At 45.5% G+C, this 16,508-nt stretch overlaps 1 protein-coding gene across 1 annotated transcript in view; it reads left to right on the top strand.

The window, feature by feature from the left end:
• The window catches only part of GRK7 (G protein-coupled receptor kinase 7), a 35,169-nt gene extending 33,927 nt beyond the window's left edge, over positions 1–1,242 (top strand). Inside the window, exon 4 of the mRNA XM_062178749.1 lies at positions 906–1,242. Coding sequence (XP_062034733.1) covers positions 906–1,242 — 337 coding nt within the window. The remainder of the gene's footprint in view (positions 1–905) is intronic.
• The last annotated feature ends 15,266 nt before the right edge of the window (positions 1,243–16,508 follow it).

Genomic DNA, 16,508 nt, shown 5'->3' with positions numbered 1-16,508 from the left:
TACAATGACAATGCTACTGGCTTCCTATTGCAGAATTGGGAGTGATTTTAAAAGTTATTTTTCAAAGCTTCTATTTATTTCTTACACTTTCTCTGTAACTAAAACAGGCGGGTGTTTGGTGCAGTGGTTAAGATGCCTCTTGGAATGCCTGCATCCCATATCACAGTGCCTGGTTTCTAGTTCTGGCTCTGCTTCTGATTCCAACCTTTTTTTTTTTTTTTTAAGATTTTATTTATTTAATTAAGAGGTAGAGTTACAGACAGTGAGAGGGAAAGACAGAGAGAAAAGTCTTCCATCTGCTGGTTCACTCCTCAAATGGCTGCAATGGCCAGAGCTGGGCCAATCCAAAGCTAGGAGCCAGGAGCTTCTTCCTGGTTTCCCACATGGGTGCAGGGGCCCAACTGCTTGGGCCATCCACTACTGCTTTCCCAGGCCACAGCAGAGAGCTGGATCAGAAGAGGAGCAGCCGGGACTAGAACCAGTGCTCATTTGGGATACCAGTGCCACAGGTGGAGGGTTAACCTATGCCACAGCACTGGCCCCCTGATTCAAGCTTTTTGCTAATGCACACTCTGGGAGGCAGTAGATGGTCCCAGTACTTGGGTCCCTGTCACTCATGTGGGATATTCAGATTGAGTTCCCAGCCTTTGACTTTAGCCTGGTCCTATTGTGGCTGCTGCTGCGGGCATTTGGGGAGTGAACCAACAGATGCGAGATGGCTCTCTCGTTCTATTTCTCACTCTCTCTTTCTGTCTCTGTCTCTCTGCCTTTCAAACAAATATAGTTAAATAATGTTTAAATGAAATGCATTATAAGAAAAGAATGCTATCCACTGTTATCGCTGGAACCTTTTCTGTTTTGTTTGTGGTCTGTGCCTCGGGCTGATTGCTCTCCTTTCTCTGCAGAGAAAAGTCTGATGACCCCAGGAAACACCCTTTCTTCCAAACCATCAACTTTCCCCGCCTGGAGGCCGGCCTGATTGAACCCCCTTTTGTGCCAGACCCTTCGGTAGTTTATGCCAAAGACGTCGATGAAATTGAAGATTTCTCTGAGGTTCGGGGGGTAGAATTTGATGACAAAGATAAGAAGTTCTTCCAAAGATTTGCGACTGGGGCTGTCCCCATAGCATGGCAGGAAGAAATTATAGAAACAGGACTATTTGAAGAACTGAATGACCCCAACAGGCCTGTGGGTTATGGGAAGGGTAACGCCTCCAAATCTGGGGTGTGTGTGTTATTGTAAAGTACCCTTTCTGCCAGACCCCCTGACGCAATCCTGCAACGCTCCTCACACAGTTGAATGCAGCCTGACCACTTAGGATGGACATTTCTACTACAGAGCGATGCAAGGGGCAGGCAAGCTCGCGACGGGGACATGTTTTCCTTTCTTTTCCTTTTTGTTCCATAAAGATGAGTGAAGTCTCCGTTTTCACTGAGGGCTAGGAAAGGAACCCTCGGGTTTATTTTGATAAACTAACATCACGAGCCCTCCACCGTCATGTCCCTGTGAATTACGCGAAGTCCTAGCAGCAGAGAATGGAACTTTGTGGTGAACCCAGAAAATGAGCATTTGCAATTCTTAGTAAATAATCATTTTAGCTTTTCTTTGTTTATAGTCTTTCTTCCCTTAATCTGGCGGTATTTCTCCTGCTTCTGTTCTTATAAAAAGGATTGTGATGTTCCCAGTGCTCTTCCCCTTAAAAGGGAATGGGTTGTAATGATTTGGCATTAATTCAGATTACAGAATAATTTTCAATTTCACTGATAGTTTCTTTTTTTTTTTTAGAAGTAATGTACTATCATAACATTAAAGTGCTTTAAAGGTAAATATCCACGAGGTCTGTGAATTAAAGTACTCAGCTGAGCTCTCTAATACACTATGCCACAAAGTGCTGACTCGTGAAATTCCTTCCATCATCGGTCCTCAAACGTTGCTGAGCTTCGTAATCACTTAGAGATGTTTTACAAATACTCATACCTGGCCCCCACCTCTGGGTCTTTTGATCCCCACCTCCAGCTTGGACATTTAGATTTTCAAAAACTCCCCAGATAGGGGCCAGCATTGAAGTACAGTGGGTAAAGTCTCTGCTTGCACAGCTGGCATCCCATATGAGTGCCAGTTCAAGTCCCGACCACTCCACTTCTGATCCAGCTTTTTGCAAATGTGCCTCAGAAGGCAACAGAAGATGGCTAAGTGCTTGGGTCCCTGCCACCCCATGTGGGAGACCAGGATGGAATGCTAGGCCCCTGGCTTTGGCCTGGCCATTGCAGCCATCTGGGGAATGAACAAGTGAATGAAAGATCTCTTTCTCTCTCTCTCCCTCTCTCTCACTCTGCCTTTCAAATAAATAAAATAAGTCTTTTAAATTAAAAAGTTTATCAGATGATTCTAATGTGCACAAGATTTAGTCAGCACTGCCATGGACATTTCAATGTCATTACAGATGGATAACGACTGTGATTTCTCAAAATTTCACACAATTTGACAACAATTTTTCAAATATCCTAAAAAGCACGTAATTTGGATACTGCAGTGTATGTGAAACAAAATAATCTGTACTCATTTTTTAGATTCTTTTTGTCTTTGCATCTTTTAGGTCATCACACATATTTTGGGAGGCAGATCTCCTAACTATTTCAAGGCTCATAGGAGACAAGTGGGCTTAGAAATTGAATTGCACAAATGGTGGCCCTCATTACAACTGGCCAGCCAGCACTGTGTTGTAGTTAGTGTGTCTCCAAAGCACAAGTGAATTGAGAATTCTAAAGCTACAAAAATTATTTGGGACACAAATATAAATCTGGGTGATACAAACAATATATGTGTGCAAAGGAACTCTTACTCATCCCAGTGTGAAAAATGATTTCAGTCAAATGGCTGAAGTCATTTTTAAAGTTTTGTCCCTTGAGGACAGAATACAAGAATTGCAAAAACACTGGCCAGAGAAATTTTAGTTTCCTGGAATCCAGCTAACAGTAACCCACAACTACACAGAATTAACCATATCTGGAACAAGTAGGGAGAGAGCTTCTGGGAGTTGAGTCCTGGCTCAGTATGGCACAGGCTGCCCACGCTACTGCTCCTTCATCCTCAGCATGATCCCCGATTTTCCAAATCCTAACCCGGGTACACCTGCAGCATCCTGAGTCACCAAAGCTGGATAGAGGTTATGTGTCCAAAAGCTCGTTTTTCCTAAGGCAAGGAAGTAGATAAAAATTTGGTAGATTTCCAACAAGTCTATTTTAACAAAAAATAAAAAAAGTTGACTAATAATTAACAAATCCAGTTATCCTGATCTTTCTAGTAGTGGAGTTCTTAGGATGTGGCTTTATAAACATTACACTTTTAAAAAGCAGTGTCTTGTTTGTCAATTGTGTCTTAATAAAGTCAGAGGGAGGAGGATGAACGCACTTGCTGAGATGGACATGAACCGTGAGGATCAAGGGTGGGATGCTATGGTTTGGATATGGTTTTATGTATTTCCCAGAAGTTCATGTGTTAGAGGCTTAGTCCTCAGTGCGCTGATGTTGGGAAATGGTGTGGTGTAGACCTTTAAGGGGTGGGGCCTAGTGGGAGGTCCTAAAATCACTTGAGAAACTGCCTTCAGAACTGATTAAGGTTCTCCTATAATCCCTTGGTAGCTCTTACTAGAGTTCTTTTTCTTTTTCTTTTTTTTTTTTTAAGATTTATTTACTTATTTATTGAAAGAGTGACAAAGTTGGAGAGAGGGAGAAGGAGAGAGGGAGAGACAGAGATTGATTTTCCATTCCCCAGACAGCCACAAGGGTTAGGGCTGGGCCAAGTCAAAGCTAGGAACTAGAAATTCCATCCTACTTTCCCACATGGGTAGCAGGGATCTGAGTACTTGGCCCATCTTCCACTGCCTTCCCAGGTGCATTAGCAAGAAGCTGGATTGGAAACAGTAGCTAAGACTCAAACTGGAACTCCAATATGGCATGCCAGCACACAAGGGTTTTCTTTTCTTTCTTTCTTTCTTTTTTCTTTTTTTTTTTTTTTAAGTTACTACACCTATTTATCTTTTCTGAGATTTTGGGTTGAATGCTCTTCCTGCTGTGTTTTATTTTATTTTATTAAGATTTATTTATTTACTTAAAAGGCAGAGATACAGAGAGGCAGAGGCAGAGAGAGAGAAAGAGAGAATCTTCCATCTGCTGGTTCACTCCCCAGATGGCCGAAACGGCTCAGGCTGGGCCAGTATGAAGCAGGAGCCAGGAGCTTCTTCCAGGTCTCCCACACGGGGGAGGGGCCCAACAACTTCCACAGGCTAAGACTGAGTGGGCTCTGTTGGTTGGGCCATATGGTGAGGCCAGAGGATGGCACTGACTGTGTGCAAAGGAATGGTCAGTGGTGAGCTAAGAAGCAGACAGTAGCTATGCCCGAGTCAGACGTATGTAATCAGCCTTCTCACAAGAACTGCCTTCTGGGGGCCAGCCCCCAGTGACCTACAGACCTCCCACTTAGGTGCACCTCCCAAACATCATGCTTAGATCATGCTTTTACTCTCTCAGTACCCTCATGACTCTGGGGAGTAAATGTCTGCATGAGTTGGGAAGCTAAGCCATATTCAAACTATAGCAGCAATTAACATGTGTGGAGGTCTAGTTATACATTGAGCCCTATATAAGGTGGTGATGGGGACACCCTAGGGAAGTAAGACAACCACCTTTGAAAGGTGGTGTGCTAGACACAGAATACAGCCTCCACTGGTGGTGGTATTCACGTTTTAAATGAGGAAACTGAGACCCAAAGAGGCTTTGTAGCTTGTCCAAGGTTACAGAGCTTGGCCAGGCCATTGTGAAGACTGGAAATAACACACATGGAGCACACGGAGCATCCCTCGCATAGGGTAAGGCCATATGCAACTGACACCATGGCTGGTGAGTAGCAGCAGATTGAAAGAAAATTATTCTAGCTCAAGGGACAAAATGATTAAAGGCCGAACTTTATGAAAAGTTCCCAAGGAAGTCAGAAAAACACAGAGATCTGGGTGCTAAGGAGTTACTGAGCAGGAAACTGTTCCTACAAAACGGAAGAAAAATCTTACGAGAGGGGCCGGCGCTGTGGCGCAGTGGGTTAACACCCTGGCCTGAAGCGCCGGCATCCCATATGAGCGCTGGTTCAAGACCCGGCTGCTCCACTTCCTGTCCAGCTCTCTGCTATTGTCCGGGAAGGCAGTAGAAGATGGCCCAAGTCCTTGGGCCCCTGCACCCACGTGGGAGACCCGGAAGAAACTCCTGGCTCCTAGCTTCAGATTGGCGCAGCTCCAGCCGTTGCGGCCATTTGGGGAGTGAACCATCGGATAGAAGATCGCGCGCTCTCTCTCTCTGCCTCTCCTCTCTCTGTGTAACTCTGACTTTCAAATAAATAATAAATAAATCTTTAAAAAAAAAAGAAAAAAGAAAAATCTTACGAGAATAAATGGGAGCATTTGGGACAGAGGCAACTCTAAGGACTTCCTCATCAGATGCAAGGTGGGGAACCCACATGGACCAATTCAGAACAAAGGAGATACCCCAACATGGGCAGAGCTCAGCGAGGGGCAGGCTTGACCAGGAAGATTAAATAAGTGAAATAAGCAAATGCAAACAGATCGGTGTTAGGATGTGGGTGGGATTCAAGTGAAGGCTCCAACGAGGTGCAGCCAGATGTCTCATGAAGGAGAGGAAGGAATTTTTTGAAAAGGGACTATGCTTGCCTATTTTTTGAAAGTAAAATGACCTTATTAAATTTTTAATAGTGCAACATCAAGGGGAAATAAAGACAGATATGCATAAAATAGTTAGACAGGAACCTGGAATAAATCATTTTTATTCTTCCAGTCTGTCAGAGATTATTTCGAATCTCCATTTCTTAAAGGAGGCAACATTAATGATAAACTGTTTGAAAGGGGCTTGAAACATCCCTGGCAAGCAGAGGTATGGATGATGTTTTCACAGGAAAGAGTGATTCATTATGGATTTTAAGGCTGCAAACCACAGATGAAAAAAATATTCTCCAGTTTTTATTTTGAATATAAATTTTAAGATGTTTCTCATTTAGGTGACTAGACACGAATGTGAAATAATTCAATGATTTGGACACTGTCTCTTAGGAACTGCTAGAGTCATGTCTTTTGGAATCATGAGTCTACCAGATCAATTTTTAAAGGCCATTATATTGTATGTATCGTTAAGGTAGGTTCATAATAAGACTTAAGTTACCTAAATTGTTTCAACAGTAAAGTGTGATGAAAACTAATCAATGAAAATAAATAATGCTTGCTTCTTAAATGGAAGTAAGAATCTTGAAAGGGAAAAAAAATGATCCCGAGGAATAAAGATAAGTATGACAGATATGTTTTGTGTCAAAGGCTTACCATATTAGCCATTTTGGTCATCAGGAAATAAAAACACAAAAGGACTTGCTGTATTTTCTTGGATCATCTAGGAAATGCCATTGCAGGCATTGAGGCCTGCTACGGGCCAGGCTCCATTTGGGTTTTGGGAAATGTGCTGGGTCCATTGAGGATTTTCAGATGAAAGCATGTTTTGGTTCCCTCGGTGACTCAGTGAATCTTCAGGTCTACCCTGGTAGAGATAAACATTTTTAAGACAAACTTTAAAAAAAAATCTATTTTTGCCCAAGTTTTCTGCAGTGAGCATATCTTTCTTTTTTAAATAAGGAAAGAACACATCATGTAAAGTCAAGCAAGAGTCCTCGACGTTGAAGGGAGGTGTGCAGCGCACGGGCAGTAACCTGCCCCCAGAACCCGCCCCTTCCCCCCAGGGTTCAGCCTGGGTACCAGGACGAAGCCCAGAGTTCTCAGTCCAAGCCAGCAGTCTTGCTGGACAGAGCCAGTGTGGGCACTTAGGATAGGACCAGATCAGTGATTCTACGATCCCAGACCATCAACCATCTGGTTGGTGGTAACGTTTTCACTAAAACTCAGAGAACTGAAGGAAAGGACAATGCAACAAGCTTTGCATTGGTTTTAAAATATCTTCTTTTATAAAGGGATTGATATTTGACAAAGGCGAGCACTGAAGATCCCATCACTACTCCGCCCCCATCCCTTTTTTGAAATAATACTAACCTGAGAGATCTCTGGGAACCCCTGGACTGGATGGCCTGGAAGGACATTTCCACTGTGGGAAAATATTTATGCTTTGTCTACAGAAGGCTCCATATCTGTTTTTGTTTTTGTTTTTGTTTGGTTTGGTAAAAGTTCAGGTAGTAAATATGTATAAAGGACTGAATGTAGCTGTGTTCTGATCAAACTTCATTTATAAAAATGGACAGTGGGGGCCAGTGTTGTGGCATAACAGGTTAAACCTCTGCCTGCCACACCAGTATCCCATATGGACACCAGTTCAAGACCCAGTTGCTCCATTTCCAATCCAGCTCCCAGCTAATGTGCCTGGGAAAGCAGCTATAAGATGGCTCAAGCCCTTGGGCCCCTGTACCCACATGGGAAACCCAGAAGAAGCTCTGGACTCCTGGCTTCAAACTGGCCCAGCCCTGGCTGTCACAGTATTGGGTGAGTGAACCAATGGTTCTCTCTGTAACACTGCCTTTCAAACAAAACAAACAAAACAGGCAGTGAATCAAAGCTGGATTTGGCCCACAAGCCGTAGCCTGCTGATCCTGCTCAAGCTGACTGGGTTATCTGATTCCGAGGGCACTGCCCTCCAGCTCTAGACGTTGTAGATGCTTCACAGGCATGCAAAATAATTCTTACCTACAGACCTGGTAGTAGTCAGCCTGCTCAGGCAGCCTAACAAAGTCCCAGAGAGCTCGGACATTTCTTTTCTCACCGTCCTAAAGGCTGAGACCAAGTGTTGGCAGGGTGTATGCCCCCTGAGGCCTCCCTCCTTGCCTCTGATGTCTACAATGGCCTTCCTGCTGTGTGGGTCCAAACCACCACTTCTCATAAAAGACTTGGTCCCGCTGGATTAGGGCACCCTAAAAAAAAAAAAAAAAACACCTCATTTTAACTTGATACCTCTTTCAGGATCCTATCTCCGAACACAGTCATGTTCCAAAAGGAAGGGGGGATTAGGGCACCATCTTATAGATTTGGGGGGTACAGTTCTGCCCACAATCGCCCCAAAGCCAGGTCTATATGCACTGGCCCCTTCCTTCCTTCACTCTGTAGAAACGTGTGATATTTTGGACTTCTTTAAACTTATTACAACCTCTTATCAGTTTTCTCATTACCAAGTTAAACAAAATCTGTAACCTGTGTTCATTTTTATTTCTTATGAAGTCATGATTTTTACCTTTTTTTTAGAGGGATATTCATTAACATAACCTAGACTGTCACAATGAGGCCAGAGCACCTGAGGCTTATTTTTGCAATTCTGCTTCCATAGCAAAAGTGCTTATTGACAGTCCTCTCTCCTTTTGTTCTCTTATGAAATTCATAGCAAAGACTCCCTAAAAATAGGGCTGGCGAGACGGGATGACCCCAGAAAAGAGTCAGGCTTTTCCCGAGAGTTTGGTTGGGGTGCATGGGGACAGCTGACTATTGTGTATTTTTAAACCAAGGCAACACGCCCTGCCGCTCCCATCTGCATTGCCATCTGTCACGGTCATTCCCACATTCATTCTCTGCCTGCAGTAGAAGAAGCTTCTGGGCAGAGAAAGACAGGGAGAGAAAGCCAGCAGCCAAAAGCATCGAGGGAGCCTTCAGCAGGTCACCTGCTGGCACTGCAGAGTATACCAAGCCTCAGGGCCTTCTGCCCAAAGGTCCATTCCTGCCACCCACCCACGGCAGGCACATATCAGAGTCACTGTACTAACAACTCCCCGCCCAGGGCTGCCAGACAAAAGGCAGGTTGTCCTGTTTAATTTGAATTGCAAATAGACAGTGAATAACATTTCCCTGGTGTAAATATGTCCCAAACATTGCAGAGGACATACATATTTACAGTGAAAAAAATTATCTGTAGTTCACGAGTATGTGGGTATCTGAGGGTAGCATTTGTGGCAATTCCACGTGTGTATTCTCACCTGGTCAGTGTCACCAACATTACCACTGCCATGATCAACAATATGAATGCTATTTAATGAGCACAAACTATGAGCCAGGCTGTGTGAGACTGGGCATTTTTTGTGTATAATGTGCAATGCTCACAACCATCCAATGAGGTAGGTGTTATTATCTGCACTTCAAAAGTGAAGAAAGGAAAGCTCCAGAGGCTAACGGGACTGCCCAAGGACACTGTAAGGGCTGAGTAAACCCACATTTATCTGACAACACTCGGTGCCAAGGTCACTGGTTTTTCCCCATAGGAATTACCTCTGTCCCTAATCCCTTTTTTTTTTTGACAGGCAGAGTGGACAGTGAGAGAGAGAGACAGAGAGAAAGGTCTTCCTTTTCCATTGGTTCACCCTCCAATGGCCACTGCGGCCGGCATACTGCAACCGGCCCACCGTGCTGATCCGAAGGCAGGAGCCAGGTGCTTCTCCTGGTCTCCCATGCAGGTGCAGGGCCCAAGGACTTGGACCATCCTCCTCTGCACTCCCGGGCCACAGCAGAGAGCTGGCCTGGAAGAGGGGCAACCGGGACAGAATCTGGTGCCCCGACCAGGACTAGAACCCGGTGTGCTGGCGCCGCAAGGTGGAGGATTAGCCTATTGAGCCACGGCACCGGCCCTGTCCCTAATCCCTTAAATGTTTCCTCTCTGGCTCAGAACAGAGGTAACAGACCAAGCCCAAGAAAGAAATAATCTTTTTTTTTTTAATTTCTTATAGTCCCTTAATAAGACCTGTAAGGCTGGGAAGAGATTGAGGCACCTAGGACACAATATTTAAGGTAGTGCTCAATCTTAGGATCATAAGTGCAGTTCAACACATAAACGTGACAGTGAATGCCTCCTTAAAACATATACCCTAGATGTCTCATTCCACTCATTCTAATTCTGTGGAGTAGGTGGCTTGGGTGTAGATAGGAAAATTCTTTTAAAACTGCATTTCTGGGGCTGGCGCTGTGGTGTAGTGGGTAAAGCCGCCATCTGCAGTGCCGGCATCCCATATGAGCATGGTTCAAGTCCTGGCTGCTCCACTTCCAACCCAGCTCTCTGCTATGGCCTGGGAAAGCAGTGGAAGATGGCCCAAGTCCTTGGGCCCCTGCACCCACATGGGAGACCTGGAAGAAGCCCCCAGCTCCTGATCTGTGTAACTCCAGCTGTTGCGGCCAACTAGAGAGTGAACCATCATTTGAAAGACCTCTCTCTCTCTCCCTGCCTCTCCTTCTCTCTATGTAACTCTAACTTTCAAATAAATAAATAAATCTTAAAAAAAAAAAACAAAAAAAACCTGCATTTCTGAGGCCGGTATCCTGGGATAAGGGTTAAGCCGCCAGCTAGCATCCCATATGAGTGCCAGTTCGAGTCCCAGCTGCTCTACTTCTAATGCGCCCAGGAAAGCAGCAGAGGATGGCCCAAGTATTTGGTCCCCTGCCACCCACATGGAAGACCCAGATGAAGCTCCTGGCTCCTGGCTTTCAGCCTGACCTAGCTGTTGTGGTCATCTGGGAAGTGAACCAGAAGATGGAAGATCTCTCTCCCTCTCTCCCATTCTCCTCTCCTTCTCTCTGCCTTTCAAATAAATAAATAAATCTTTAAACTGCATTGCTATATTTCCTTGCATGCCCCAAAACAATCATATTGTTGGACACTTTACATTTTACTCTTTGATTAAATATTCCTATTACCCATTATGGATCTGTAACTTTTCCTTCTTCTCGTGTGTCAAAGGACAAAATTATGACAATTTAATGACCCTGGTTGGCTTTGTTTTTTATTCTAGAATCTGGCTGCCCTTCATTCTGTAAAATAGAATAAGTGTTCCAATGAGGGGAGCAAAAGAGGTTTATTTTATAGATAAAAAGGGCTGAAAAAAAGCTGAAACAAAAAACATACCAAAAAGTAGTTGATCTTTTCAAAGTTGCTTTCTTTCTTTCTTTTTTTTTTTTTTTTTTTTTTTTGACAGGCAGAGTTAGACAGTGAGAGAAAGAGACAGAGAGAAAGGTTTTCCTTCCATTGGTTCACTCCCCGAATGGCCGCTACAGCCAGTGCTGCACCGATCCGAAGCCAGGAGCCAGGTGCTTCCTCCTGGTCTCCTATGCAGGTGCAGGGCCCAAGCACTTGGGCCATCCTCCACTGCCTTCCTGGGCCACAGCAGAGACCTGGATTGGAAGAGGAGCAACTGGAACAGAACCGGCGCCCCAACTGGGATTAGAACCCAGAGTACTGGCACCACAGGCAGAGGATTAGCCCAGTGAGCCGCGGTGCTGGCTTCAAAGTTGCTTTCTTGTAAGATGAGGACAGGGAGATAGTATGGTAGAAAAATAACTGATTGGCATCAGGATACTTAAGGTTAGCTTTTGTGTGCAAGGATTAAGGCAGAGGGAACTTCATGCCAATCGAAACCAGCCCGTAAGAGAAATTTGGCTGTCTCTCTAATCTTGATTTCTCAGAAGCTCAGACAAACAGCTTGATGTTGGCAAGGTGATGTGGAAATTTAGCATGAATATCTCCATCTTGATTTTTGGCCTGCTCACTTGGAGCCCAGTGCAGGAGCTTAGTTGGTAACAATGGCCTCCTGCTATTGTTGTTGAGTTGGTTTACCTTTTTGTTGATGCTAAAATCCCAATTTTCCCTTTTCCTTTCCTCCTTAAGAGAATTTTTCTCCCATGTTTATGCTTTAGAATTCTTGTTTTCAAAAAGCCGTGAAATCAGGACTTGTTAGCATCTCCCTGAAAGTGGAAAGTTACAGCCAGGCTGAGACACATCCAGATTGGATCCCAGTGAATGTTGTTTTAACAAATGCCAGTGGAATGAGGGAGCGAAGGCTGATCGGGCACATGTCATAACAGTAGCATGGCAGACAATGGTGAGAGAGCAGCTCAACAGAACAAACATTCGCATACCCTTGTCTGCACTGTGCTTCCGGGCGGGGAGTGGTGTGCCCTCCAGGCCTGGCCTCTGCCTGGCTGTGTTTAGGAGTTAGGCCCATAAAACAGCCCAGCAGATGCTAAGGTGCGGCGCCTTGTCCAGACATGTGGATTTTTCAGCATGGTTGTAGCTTGTATGCCTTCGTCAGCAACATTTGCTGAGACAGTTCCATGTCTGATCAGTTCTCAGCCACTTAAGTCGGATGGGCTGTCTGTGGACCACCTTGGCCACTCCATCTGTCCCCTTAGCAGTCCAGTTTGGGTCATTTTGTCATCCTTATGACCCAATGCTCTGGGTATAAGGATAGAGAAAGGAAGAGAAATGAATGCATCTCCATTTGATTTTGGAAGAGGAACCTGAGAAGGTCAAGGCCATTGACTGACATCAGGATTCTTTGAGAGTTGTGATCACATCCTCTGTCTGCTCGCCGTCTACCCTGTCTCACTCACGGCTCAGCTAGCAGCTGCAGATGCCACTCTAAGTGGATGCTTTCCCCGTGTCACACTGGGGACACCAAAAGGAGCAGGTCGCTTCCTTTAGCCCTTTCACATCCCCCTCGTGGTGAGGCTGGCGTCACCTCTCACTGGAGAGCAAAAGGTGGCCCCAAACCTGAGGGGAGCACAGGGGCACGTGGCAGGGTGGGTTGGGAGAGATTCAAGAGCACGCCTTTGACGCTGGCTCCCCTCTGTCTCGGAAGCGGTGGCTGTCCTTCGCTGGGCTCCTGGTGGGTGTGCAGGAGTGGTTATGTCCACCTCCTCCTGACCCTGTGTTCACAGACCCATCACAGTGCAGCTTGAAACAAACCTGAGGAGTGCATGCGCATCACGACAATAGGCCAGTCCTACAAATCAGGGATTTTTTCTGGAGAGCCGGTTGGTAAGCATTTACTCACAAATCACTGACTTGGCCCTGAAACCCAACTGATCGGTCAGTTGTGCCTCGGCCTGGGACCTGGTAGGTTCTGCCCCCATGCTTTGGTTCCTTTTGCAGGGAGTGGGCAAGGCTAGAGGGGAGAAAGCACCGGAGGAGTGGCGAGCCACTGTTCCCAGGCCATTAGACACCAAGTAGAAAGGTGGAGAAATGCCCCAGCGAAACTGGATGCAAGGGTACCAATATCAGAGATGACAAAAGGACAGGGAAGCCTGGGGCAGGCAGGGGAACCAGAACAAAGGGAAAGGCCCAGTGGTCTGTAACCTTCCCACCACACTTAAATCACTGCCCAGCAGAGAGGGGTCAGTAGAATGTCATGACGCTAACGTCAGCACGTGTCGTGATGGCAGGCACTTCACGTTAGTAGTTTCAGCTGCCTTCCTCCATAGCCACTCCAGCTGAGCAGCAAACGTGACTAATTCACAGAGCTGAAGTGCTCTCCCCACCTCCCACCCTCAGAATGACGGCCTTCTGTTGGGAGTTCTGCCCTTCAGGCACAAGCACTATCCTAAGCTCGTGCCTCCAGCCTAAGCCACAAACACAAAGCCACTGAGAAAACACCAGGACTCACATGCACCCTGCAGTCTGTCCTCCCGCCTGCCCTGTAGGCTTCCCCTTTTAAAATATTTGAAGTTGGTGGGCCCAGTATTATTAGGGTCATCTTTCTCAGGCCATGGCAGAGAGCTGGGTTGGAAGAGGAGCAGCTGGGACATGAACTCGTGTCCAGATAGAATGCCAGCGCCGCAGGCGGAGACTTAGCCCAATATGCCACAGATATGACAATATGTGCTGGCCCCAAAGACTTCTATTTTTTAGGCCTTTTGGCTAAATTTTGTGGCCTAAGAGGCAACTACAACCAAAGAACTCTCTTTTCCCCCCCTTCTCACTTTTTTAAATACATCTTTTTAAAGGATTTATTGGTTTATTTGAAAGTCAGAGTTACAGAGAGAGAGGGAGAAAGAGAATCTTCCATCCTCTGATTGACGCCTAAATGGCCACAGGGCTGGGCAGGCCCAAGTGAGGAACCAAGAACTTCATTCAGGTCTCGCACATGGATGGAAGTGCCCATATGGGACGCCGGTGTTACAGGTGGCTGATATACCACAACGTTCCACCCTGCCCCTCCCCCCTATTTAAACATTTACTTCGTGTTATAAGAGGGCAGTGATGACTGGCCTTGGTGTGGCATCTTGAAATCATAGCATAGGAACTTGAAAATAAGAATGGACAAAAAAAAAGTGTTTAACTTAAAAAAAAAAAATAGAAGACTGGACACAGAAGGAGGCAGCATGGTACCATGGAACCACTTGCATTCTTACTGTAGGTGAGTATATACATACTCATATCTACCAAATTACCTCCATTTTGGTCACTCTGAAGTCATATTATATATTGAGAATCTGCTCTTATTTAACAATAACAACACTATAAATCTTTTTTTTAAATTCTAATTACTTTTTACACTCCATTCTATTGACACACCATAATTTATTTAACCAACCCTCTGTCTTATCTTTTGCCAGTTTATCCTTATTACAAACAACCCTATAGTGAACATCCTTTTAGCTCTCTTGCAACATCCTTAATTATTATGTATCATTGCCCTGGGGTAAATTCCTAGAAGTGGAATTTGGGGGTACACATATTCTTAAGGTTTTTGATAAATAGTGCAGATCGGCTTCCAGAAAGGGGGCATCAGGTGCACTCCTGTGCAACCTTGGCTGTGACCTCCTGATAAGATAATAGATGATCAGCAGCACTGAGTATCCTTGGCCTGACAGGCACAGGTGTCAAAGATAGGGACCACTTGCTGGCTTCAGTCTTTCCTTTAGGAAAATGCAGAGTGTAATTCTAGATTAGTTTAGACTTTATTTCCCTCATTTTACAGATGAGAACATTCAGCTCCAAGATTACAAGGCTAATTGGCAACTGAAACTTCTGGCTAAATTGTACCATGGAAGAGCTACTGCGAAGTCAGAGCTTTGATAACAGTTAGAAGCTAACATCTGTTGCATGCATGTTGCATGCTTTCCATGAATTCGTCACTGGATCTCTCCCCAACTCCTTGGTGTTGGTACCCTTACACCCCTATTTTACATTTAAGTTAAGGGGAACCACAAGGTGAAGTAACTGGCCCAAGGGCACAAACACATCCTTTGAGTACCCTGGGTTCAATTCTAGCCCCACAGTTTCTAAAATGCAGATTTAACTATAGATTGGGGCCAGTGCTGTGGCGTAGAGGGTAAAGCTGCCGCCTGCAGTGCCAGCATCCCATATGGGCGCCGGTTCAGGACCTGCTCCACTTCCAATTCAGCTCTCTGCTATGTCCTGGGAAAGCAGTAGAAGATGGCCCAAGTCCTTAGGCCCTTGCACCCATGTGGGTGACCCAGAGGAAGTTCTTGGCTCCTGGCTTTGGATGGGCCCAGCTCTGGCCATTGCAACCATTTGGGGGGTGAACCAGTGATGGAAGATTCTCTCTCTCTCTGCTTCTGCCTCTCTGTAACTCCATCTTTCAAATAAATAAATAATTTTTTTAAAGGCAAAAATTTTTTTAAAGATTTATTTATTTATCCAAAAGGCAGAATTATAGAGAGAGAAGGAGAGACAGAGAGAGAGGAAGAAAATCTTCCATCCACTGGTTCACTGGCAAAGTCAAGAGCCATGAGCTTCATCTGGGTCTCCCAAGTGCATGCAGAGGCCCAAGGACTTGGACCATCCTCTGCTGCTTTCCCAGGCACATTACCAGAGAGCTGGATCAGAAGTGGAGCAAGCCGGGACTCAAACTGGCACCCATAGGAGATGCCGGGGCCACCGTCGGCTGTTTAACACAGTATGCCACAACGCCGAACCTAACACGTCTCTTAATTTTAGCTGTGCGGGGAAATTTTATCTGTAAGCTCCTTTCACCAGGCTTGTCCCCACCCAGCTCCCAGTAACACATTTGTAACTGGAATCTTATCCCTACTTCCTGCCACCACCCAGCCCATCACTGCCCACCTCTCCCTAATGGAAGGCCTTTTCTCGAACTAAACGTTCTTTTAACTGGAAGGCCTTTTTTGTCAAACTAAATGTTCTTTTAACTGCTTTTTGGCTTGAGGACCGGAAGTACTCTTCTTGAAGCAAACCCTTTCCCAGGCGAGCCCCAGGACACTGCAGCTTCCCACGGCTTACCCTGGTCTGAGCTGCATTTCCAGACTTTTAGCTTGGGCAGAGCTGGAAATGACAGGCACCCACCCATTGTGCACTGTGAATGGTTGCTAATTGGCAGCTCTTCCTGGGGTCTTCCTGTCTGAAGAAAAGAGTCCTGACTGCACCTGGGCTATTATTGGTTAAAACAATGCAAGTGCTCACAATAGCAATAAGGGGAAAGTTACTGGGAAACCATCTAACTTGAACTAACCCCCAGGTCTCTTTGGAGCAAGCCTAGGCAGATTTTTTAAGAGCTCCTGCTTCCTTGGGTTCACAAAGGTAGCAAAACAGAATGGATTACATTGCCCAGACAAGGGCAAGCACGGCATTGCCTGCAGGGCTGCTAGCAGGGTCATGGCCTCTGCTGTTGAGGGAAGGGGCAGTGGAGGCCATGGTCCTGCTTATAATAAAAGTTCTTCCTTTCAACTC

This window comes from Lepus europaeus, chromosome 2, assembly GCF_033115175.1.
Source record: "Lepus europaeus isolate LE1 chromosome 2, mLepTim1.pri, whole genome shotgun sequence".
NCBI lineage: Eukaryota > Metazoa > Chordata > Mammalia > Lagomorpha > Leporidae > Lepus > Lepus europaeus.
Note: the sequence above shows the minus strand (reverse complement) of the source record. Positions and strands in the feature narration are given on the sequence as shown.